This window comes from Sinocyclocheilus anshuiensis, unplaced genomic scaffold (assembly GCF_001515605.1).
Source record: "Sinocyclocheilus anshuiensis isolate Anshui unplaced genomic scaffold, SAMN03320099.WGS_v1.1 scaffold1018, whole genome shotgun sequence".
Classification (NCBI taxonomy): Eukaryota; Metazoa; Chordata; class Actinopteri; order Cypriniformes; family Cyprinidae; genus Sinocyclocheilus; species Sinocyclocheilus anshuiensis.
In genome coordinates, this window is record NW_015539893.1 from 199,159 (window position 1) to 208,987 (window position 9,829).

Here is a 9,829-nt window from a genome sequence, read left to right on the forward strand (position 1 = left end):
GAAATAAATGTTATGTTCCAGGCTGTGCAGGGGATGTGATGTGCAGGGATGGGTTGGTGTCTGTATTCAGAAAGGCACGGAAAACAAATAACACGTTCTAATAAAATAATGTGAGCCACTAAAGGGACATGGTTAGCTGCTTTCTAGCAGTAGCCTGTTACATCACAGGACATAAGATTTCACTTACCACATAAACAGAGTAAGGAGAGATGACTGAGGATAAAGGCAAATGATTTACAGATCCTGAGCACCACTGACAAGCATCTGATCTTGTAAAATGTGTGGTAAGTACTGCCGCTGTAGTTTACACAGATCACGTGCGATCGCAAATCTCGAAAGTGAAAGTAAAAAGCGATCGTGCATTATGCAGCTCCCTGATGCCCACATTTTATAGACAGTATAATTACCCAACGATATAACTGCGAGAGACAGTATTGAAATATATATTTTCCCTTTGTTTCCTTCCTGCTGTGTGAGATATTGAAATGAGCCGCACTGTGAAACAGCCAATCAGAGCAGAGCTCAACATTGAGCCGCACTGTGAAACAGCCAATCAGAGCAGAGCTCAACATTATTATTCATGACCCTTCCAAATAAGGTAAAAACAGACCATTTCATTCTAGGGACAAATCCTAAGGTTGTAAATGGACATGTAAAATCGTTTCTGGAGATTTGTTGCCCTTACCTAAGCCACATACCTTCTATGTAGATATCAGAGAACAATTTAAAATATTGTATCAATGCATTTTATGGCACCTTTAAATACCTGCACATAGATCCTTGCCTCTGCCTTTTCCCCCAGCTTCTCCACAACATTAGTTTTTCACTGGCATGTCTCTTTGATGAGTGCATTTTTTGAGCCTATATTTAGTATAAGTAAAATACTTAAGTACTGTTAAAATCAGATACTCTAAGGCTTTTACTCAAGTATGGTTTTTAGGTACTCTTTACACCTCTGCTACACAATACTTGTATGTTTGCCTTAGGAACATTGAATGTAACTACCAGCAAGCTGCAAATTGTCATACTTGGAGACACATAGGTACAAGTCTGAAACCATGTGTAACAGACATAGACTGAAACAGGTAGTGTCAGGAGCATCAAGAAAGGCCAATCAACTTGACTCAATTTTTACCAACATTTCATTTATGTATGAGTCACCTGAGCACTTCATGACCTTCATGATGAATGCTGGTAAATGACATTCTAAGGCCCAATCCCAATTCTACCCCTTCCCCTTTCCCCTACCCCTCCATTTTGTGCGTTCACGTGAAGGGGTAGAGGTGTCTCGATTCTCTTTTGGTTGGAGGGATAGGGGTAGGGGAAGGGACAGATAGCCCTTCAAACGAAGATTTTTCGGGACCACACTTCAAACGAAGGGGAATTAATTATCTCAGCGTAAACCGGCTACAGCGGCAACATGGCTGGCCGAGCGAACAAAAAGACACATAAATGTAAGCATTTTTGGCATTAATAAAGATTTTAACAAAGTAATCATTTGTTTTATGTTACATTCAATCGTGAGTTCATATTTACGGTCATGTTACTCAAAGAAATGTTTGCAAAAAATCGCTAAAGTTTGCTAACGTCATATCATTACAGACTGCACGACAGTGCCACAACATATTTTCATGTCTGATCAGGGCGATAACCACCATAGACATTGAGGAGGGCTAGTACCCCCAATAATTACAAATCGCTAAACCCTTTTCTCAAATATCGCCAATTCGAGAGAGAGCGAGAGAGAGAGAGAGAGAGAGAGAGAGAGATGACAACATGGCTGGCCGAGCGAACAAAAAGACACATAAATGTAAGCATTTTTGGCATTAATAAAGATTTTAACGAAAAGTCATAATTTGTTTTATGTTACATTCAATCGTGAGTTCATATTTACGGTCATGTTACTCAAAGAAATGTTTGCAAAAAATCGCTAAAGTTTGCTAACGTCATATCATTACAGACTGCACGACAGTGCCACAACATATTTTCATGTCTGATCAGGGCGATAACCACCATAGACATTGAGGAGGGCTAGTACCCCCAATAATTACAAATCGCTAAACCCTTTTCTCAAATATTGCCAATTCGAGAGAGAGAGAGAGAGAGAGACAGAGAGATGAAAGTTGCATGTATGCGGGTCTGTGTGTTTCTCTTTTTAGAGTCAGTTTACTTCAAAAACAGTGATTTTATCCTCTTGTTGCTGGAAAATATAATGTAGCAATTCAGTATTTAAACTGTTATTAATAAAAGTCGTGGGGCAGCGTTGACAAGTTTCTTTGCTCCTGGATGTCGCGATCTCCGATATATATGTGCGTGTGTGTGTGTCAGTAAGCAGCGCATTAATATAGAACGGTAATCAAAGGCTCTAATGCACACACCAGTACACAAGTATAGGTGTGTGTATTGTAGGAGCTAGATGACGTATGATGATGTGTGACGTATAGTAGTGGTGTCCCAATTCTTAGGGGAATATTTTCACCCCTACCCGTTGACACTCTGTTTCAAGGGACAAGGGGAAGGGGTAGGCGGAGGGTTAGGGGAAGGGGAAGGGGTATAAAATAGAATTGGGATTGGGCCTAAGTCCATTCAACACATCTTCTGCAGAAAATGTACTCCTGAGCCAAACAGACAACTGGGCCTTCTCATGAATAGTACTTTTCTCACATTTATGAGGCTACTGACCCTGAGGTTAAGGTTAGTGCCTTTACTTCCACTATTATGTCTATTCTGGACAAAAATGTTCCATTTAAGAAAGTTTCAATTACTAAAAATGACAAGACATACCATACAAATTAAAGATTGAATAAAAGCGAGACAACGTGCATTCTGCTCTGGTAACAAAACTCACTATACAAATTAAAAATCAGTTGTTGCCAAAAAAAATTAAGACAGCAAAGATTCAATATTACAAGAACAAGGTGGAGGAACTACGCTGCACCAAGCCAAAGCAGTGGTTTAAGTCTGTAAAGGCACTGATGGGGATGGAAGAAGACAGGAGAGATGTGAGGTCTCAGGATTATAACATCTTGCAACATGAGTGTGACACTTTGGCTAAGCATTTTGCTTCCGTATGGGATCAAGTTATCCACACTTCTCCTCTGAGGAAGATGTTGTCCATAAGCTGTCAGATGGTCGAATACCTCCTCTGAGTATTGGGCAAGTTAAAGCTAGACTCCGCAAAGTGAATGCCGTGAAAGCTGCTGGTCCTGATTGCATTCCTCCGTGGGTCTTAAAGACCTTTCATGAAGAACTGGCACCTGTGTTATGTGATATCTTTAACACATGCATTCAACATAACTTTTTTTCCAAATCAGTGGAAGGAGGCTATATGGTTAAAGCTATTCCAAAAAAACCCAGTTTTCCAGCAGATTACCTCCAGATTTCATTAATCAGCTGTGTTGGAAAAGTGTATGAAGCAATCCTCAGAGATGCCATTCTGGACAATCTGGAGGATACAGTCACCAAGATTGCTCCATCACAACATGGCTTCATGGCGAACAGATCAACTGACAGTGCTCTGAATCAGAACCTACAATATGGCATGAAGCACTTAATAATACCAAAATGGACATTCATGCTGTTTTTGTTGATTTTACTCGAGCTTTTGACACAACATGTCAGTTACTTTATGCTCTGGCTGATATGTATGTCCGGCGCCCCCTTTGGCAAGGCAAGGCAAGTTTATTTATATAGCACATTTCATACACAATGGTAATTCAAAGTGCTTTACATAAAAGAAAAGAAAATAATAATAAAAAAAATTATCACAACAATAAAACAAGGAATTTAAAAACTTTGAAAATGATTTAACAATTGATTTAAGAGGTTTAAAATGAATTTAAAACAGTTAAAGGGGTCATATGATGCGATTTCAAGTTTTCCTTTCTCTTTGGAGTGTTACAAGCTCTTTTTGTTGAAAACGACGTGTTTGAGAGAGGCGGGGCATAGAGGACCTACAATAATGTACAGTATTTGAAAAGTAATGTGTTTTTTTAACATTAAAAACATGCATGTCAACATATTCTGTTAACCAAATACACAAAATAATGATCTTTAAAATAGCATCATATGACCCCTTTAAGAATAAAAAATGATTATACATAAAATATAGTGCAATCATTAATGCATTGGCAGAGGGAGTCAATGGGGCTGTAGTCATTTCACGATAAGGATAGGTAAATCTGGGTATAATCAGCATAGCTGTTATAGGCAATTTGGTTCTTTCTCATTATTTGACTTAGTGGGAGCATATACAGGCTAAACAAGAGCGGTGCAATGAGTGGGAGAGTTTGGTCCCAGCATACACCAGTTTCTCCATTTTCTGTGAGAAGCTTAGGTAATATGTTGTCCTGGCTTCCCTGGCTGTTTTCCAGAAAGTCGTCCTTGGGTGCTGAGTCTTGGAGCTGTTCTGATATGTCACAGTCTGTCTGTGATGAGCTCTGTGGGCAGGGCTCAGCCGGGGTGGTGTCCATGAGCAGTGCTTGTTGTGGCTGCGTGGTGTTTTCAGTGTCCTTGTCGGATGTGTTAACCACATGATGACTCGGAAGCTGATATGAAGTCCTGTTGTCACTCATACTCTGTCCAGGTGTGTGTGTGCCATTCAGGTTGAGTAGTTTGGCACACACTACTGAAGGATGATGAAGGGAGAAGTAGATAATGTCCTTTAGCACTCTTGTATCCTTCTTAAGGAGTTCTGACTGCTCTTTCCGAATATCATTCTTCCACACATGGATGATGATTCGATTTGCAGTATTGTGCTTCATTAGAATTTTCCGAAGTTCCTTGTTCATATCAGAAACGGTTGCTTGAGGAAGGCAGCAAGTTGTTGTATTTCTGCTACTGATGTTTCTGATAATGGCTGCACTCTGAGCTGAATGCCGCTGTCTGCTCGACCTTGAGCGCCTGTTAGTAGCGATGTTAGCTGCTGGCTGATTCGATCCATGTTTAATCACATTTGGGGATTCCTCACCCGCATTAATTAATGCTTCAAATCTGTTCTCAAGACGTATAGGGGGTGGTAGAATACCAGTATTCACAAGCCTTGTCATAGCCGAATCTGGGGTAGAGGATGCTACGGCAGCAATACGAGAAACTCGTGACAATCTGATTTTTCTACTGCCTTTGTGTCTCGCTCCCTGTTTGTGCCATCGATTAGTTTGACAATCAGTTTCGGCTTGTTCCTCTACACTTGGTAAAAACTGTTGAGATTCACTAGATTCATGGGACTCACCGGCTGTATGCTGAGGGGGTCCGTGACGACGGTCTGCTGAGTGTTCTGCCTGTTTTGGAAGTCCAGCAAGTAACTTTGTTTCAAGAACCGCAATGTAGAAGTTTGCAGCAGTTCATGCAGTAAGTAAATTCAACAGGAGGCATTTTCTTTCTCTTCTGGTTGAATGTGGGCAGCTGTGTTTTCCCTTCTCCGGAATGTAAGCTGCTGGCAGTGGGAGGCAAAGTCTTCTTTTTCGTGGTATTATTCCAGTCCCAAAGAGTTTTTAGTTTTAGTGTTTGTGCCAAAAATGTGTTGTTTGAGCACTGTGCTGATCTGCTGAAGTAAAAATCTTAGAAAAATCAGAGAAAAGTACAGAAATAGGGAGCAAAGCGCAGAGCAGTAAGCAAGAACGTCCGAACGGTAGCGAAGCCGGAAGCAGATTTTTGGCTCATCGTAAGGAGCTATCTGAGTAACAGAGAGCAAAAGGTGAAGTGGGGTCCCTGTGTGTGCAACTCTTACCCAATTCCAGCTGGTGTTCCCCAGGGGGACTTTTATCCCCTCTACTTTTTGTCATCTGTATAAACAGCTTAGATTTACATCTGCACCCTTCTATAATCCTGTGAAATATGCTGACGATCTAACAATCACTGAGCTTCTACCTGGCCTAACTCAGAAGGCCTTGGACTCAGTGGCAGAGTGGGGACAGGAATTCTCATTTGCAATGAGTGGAGCTAAGACCATGGATATGGTAATTAGTGTCAGGAGAGATGATCATATCAGTAATTTCGAGACAAGTAATCAGCAGAGTCTCCACTTTTAAACTGCTTGGAGTTCAAATAACATCTGATTTGTGATGGGATGCACACATCAAGTATATGATTTCAAAGTCACAGCCAATAATTTATTATCATAGTGCTGCAAAGAGAGCGGGTCTCCCATGCAATGTTTAATGCAAATATACTTTCATACGGCCAGTTGTTGAGTATGCAAGCCCAGTATGGGGTGAACTGCTTAAAGGTCTCTCTGATGAGTTGAGAGGGTACAAAAACATTGTTGTCAGATAATAGGTATCCCAACTTCTCTCCCTTCATTAAGTGAAAGGCGCGATGAGGCTACCATACTTACCTTCACTTACGTACAACATACTTAAGGACAATTTGTCGCCTTTGCACAGCTTTTTGACTGTAGCTCACTTTGTGAATAAGTAGCTTTCTTTTATTCCCCATGCTTTTGAATTGTTTTATAAATGACCTATTTGTGGTGTTTTGAATGTTATTTGACACATTTTAGGTTGTGCTTCTATAGAAAAAGTAACTTTTTTTATGCTGCAATAACCTGCCTTGTCAACTTTTAAAATAAAACTAAACTAATCATTGTTTTTCTTTCTAGCTGATGAATGATAAAAATATTGACAGCCAATCAGAATCCAGAATCCACTTGACTTAAAAGAGCTTGAGCATTTAAAGCAACAGACCTTCAGGGTGTGCTTATAATAAAAAGAATCGTCCATTAGTGAGGATGCAAATACAGTTATCGGGTTACACTTTAGTTTAGGGACCAGTTCTCACTAGTTGCTTATTAACATGCATATTACTAGCATATTGGCTGTTTATTAATAATTATAAAGCACATATTAATGCCTTATTCAGCATGACCATATTTTAGATCACTTTTAGATCCCTAGATATTTTAGGTTGTTAGTGCCAATAACTTTATAATGAACTGCAACCAAGATTTTGTAAATGATGAGAGTGAACTGAGAGAGAGTGTCTATCATGACTTGTGCACCTCACAAATTTTACCTGTGTGAAAAAATTACCATGAGAAGTGCATCTAGGAGGATTGAATTTTTTTTCCCCATGTAGTCACAAAACTTACACAGGATCCTTCCGGGTGCCCAAAAGCAGCGAGGCCAGGTCCACTCTGACTGGGTTCTTCGGTGACAAACTGATGGAGTGCCTGTCAAAAGTATGTTCCACTGTCCCACCTTTCCCCAGGTCCCTTTCAGACACAAACACATAATGAGCATGAGGTCCTGTACTCTCAACAGAAACAAGTTTAATTCAAAACCACTGTCTTTCTCCATCAAACTGACCTTTGGAAGTTCCAATCCAGACGGAGGGTCATGTCACCTGTGCTACCAAGCAGCTCCTTTATTAGCTCCTGTCTGCTCGGTGGGCTGATCCGCCACACTGACCCTGAGCTGCCCTCAATGTTGGCTGTGACAATATCTTCATAGCTGTACATGGTAATAAACTGCATAGCCACCTGTGGACACATTTTAATATTGGACATTAATGGACAAGCTGACTGTTATATCTAGAAAAAGTTACAATGAAGTACAAATGTTGTCATATCCTTTTTCCCTCAACAAAAACCCAGCAGGATATTTCCATTGGCTTTTGGATTATTGCAGAAAATAAGCTGTGACCAACAAAAGTTTATGATTCTTACAAATTTTGTTCATCATGATAATGAAAGTGAAGTGAAAGTGGCGTATGGTGTCCCATACTCAGAATTTGTGCTCTGCATTTCACTCATCCAAGTGCACACACACACGGCAGTAAGTAATGCACACACACCTGGAGCAATGGGCAGCCATTTTTGCTGCGGTGCCCAGGGAGCAGTGGGGTTCGGTGCCTTGCTCAAGGGCACCTCAGTTGTGGTATTGAGGGTGGAAGAGAACGTTGTTCATTCACTCCCCCTACTTACCCCTTTTCCACCAAGGCAGTTTGAGTGCTGGTTCGGAGTCAGAGCTTATTTCCAATCGGTTCTTTGTCTTTCGACACCCAAAGCACCAGCTCCAAACCAGGAAAAGTGGTTTGTAAGTAGCACCAAAACACTGTGTGTCTAGAAGTAAGAACCGCGTGCGTCAGGGGCTGGGGGCAGGGTTACCGTGACCAACAAGATGAACAGAAACTTTTGACCGCCATTTTTGAATTAGCAGCTAAACACGAACAACTTCTGAAAGAGTTTCCCTAAAAGTTTGAGTTAGAATAGTTTGCAAGAGTGTGATTTTGAACACTATGAAGCTGTAAAAGCAGACTTGTGAGCGTAAGAGTTTTCCTTTTTGACATGATGATGTTTAATGCCGCGACAACCTCTGTCATCCCATTTAGCAACCGGCTTTAAAAATGAACGGTTTAATTTCAGAAATTTTGTGTATGTTTCATTTGCTGTCATTAAATTGTATTGTGCACATAATATAATTGTATAACATAATTTCAGACACCCTGTTGTTATCAGTATCACTGGGCAACAGCTATTATTGAGTGTGATATTAATGTGAGAATAAGAGATATTACTGTTGATGTCCACTTACAGCATTTTTTCCAAACAGATTGGAAAGATGATTGTAGTCCTGCTCAGTGAAAGGCTGGATGGACTGCTGCTGCACACTCATTGTGAATAAAGGCTGCAGGAACACACATGAATCAATTCTCAAATGTAAACTCCCGAATGATCAAAGTATTAAACACTCATAGAAATATTACAATTGTATTTTACCTCATAACCGCCAAGCTTGACTGTGACAGTGACATCAACAGGATGGTTAACCACACCCACTACAGATTTAACTAGTGAAATGAAGAGTAGTGGGAACCAAATTATGCAAATGAGGAAAAGAATGATAATGCCGCCCATTCCATACTTGACAATCTTCTTTTTCTTTTGACCTTTTGGTTGGGGATATTTCTGCAGAGAGAAAGTTTAAGCCCTAAAGTAAGATTATGTACACATCAGAATCAAATGATGAAGATATGACAATTTCCATGAATAAGGTACAAAACCTAGAAGTCGAAAATAGTGATCAACCTCAGGTAATCAAATAACATATTATATAAGCCATGAGATCATGAGATTTGCCATTTTTGCAACCCTTTTAACAAAATGTGGGACATGTCTGAATATGGTTTAAAACACTGAACTGTGAAATTCTTTAAAAAAGGGGGTGAGAATAAGAGATATTACTGTTGATGTCCACTTACAGCATTTTTTCCAAACAGATTGGAAAGATGATTGTAGTCCTGCTCAGTGAAAGGCTGGATGGACTGCTGCTGCACACTCATTGTGAATAAAGGCTGCAGGAACACACATGAATCAATTCTCAAATGTAAACTCCCGAATGATCAAAGTATTAAACACTCATAGAAATATTACAATTGTATTTTACCTCATAACCGCCAAGCTTGACTGTGACAGTGACATCAACAGGATGGTTAACCACACCCACTACAGATTTAACTAGTGAAATGAAGAGTAGTGGGAACCAAATTATGCAAATGAGGAAAAGAATGATAATGCCGCCCATTCCATACTTGACAATCTTCTTTTTCTTTTGCCCTTTTGGTTGGGGATATTTCTGCAGAGAGAAAGTTTAAGCCCTAAAGTAAGATTATGTACACATCAGAATCAAATGATGAAGATATGACAATTTCCATGAATAAGGTACAAAACCTAGAAGTCGAAAATAGTGATCAACCTCAGGTAATCAAATAACATATTATATAAGCCATGAGATCATGAGATTTGCCATTTTTGCAACCCTTTTAACAAAATGTGGGACATGTCTGAATATGGTTTAAAACACTGAACTGTGAAATTCTTTAAAAAAGGGGG

At 39.9% G+C, this 9,829-nt stretch overlaps 1 protein-coding gene across 1 annotated transcript in view; it reads right to left on the reverse strand.

Moving 5' to 3' along the window:
* LOC107685863 (piezo-type mechanosensitive ion channel component 1-like) overlaps positions 1-9,829 on the reverse strand; it is a 153,988-nt gene that overhangs the window by 4,681 nt on the left and 139,478 nt on the right. Inside the window, exons 46-51 of the mRNA XM_016482599.1 lie at positions 9,384-9,572; positions 9,199-9,291; positions 8,717-8,905; positions 8,532-8,624; positions 7,305-7,477; positions 7,088-7,210 (exon numbers count right to left, since the gene is read on the reverse strand). Coding sequence (XP_016338085.1) covers positions 7,088-7,210; positions 7,305-7,477; positions 8,532-8,624; positions 8,717-8,905; positions 9,199-9,291; positions 9,384-9,572 — 860 coding nt within the window. The remainder of the gene's footprint in view (positions 1-7,087; positions 7,211-7,304; positions 7,478-8,531; positions 8,625-8,716; positions 8,906-9,198; positions 9,292-9,383; positions 9,573-9,829) is intronic.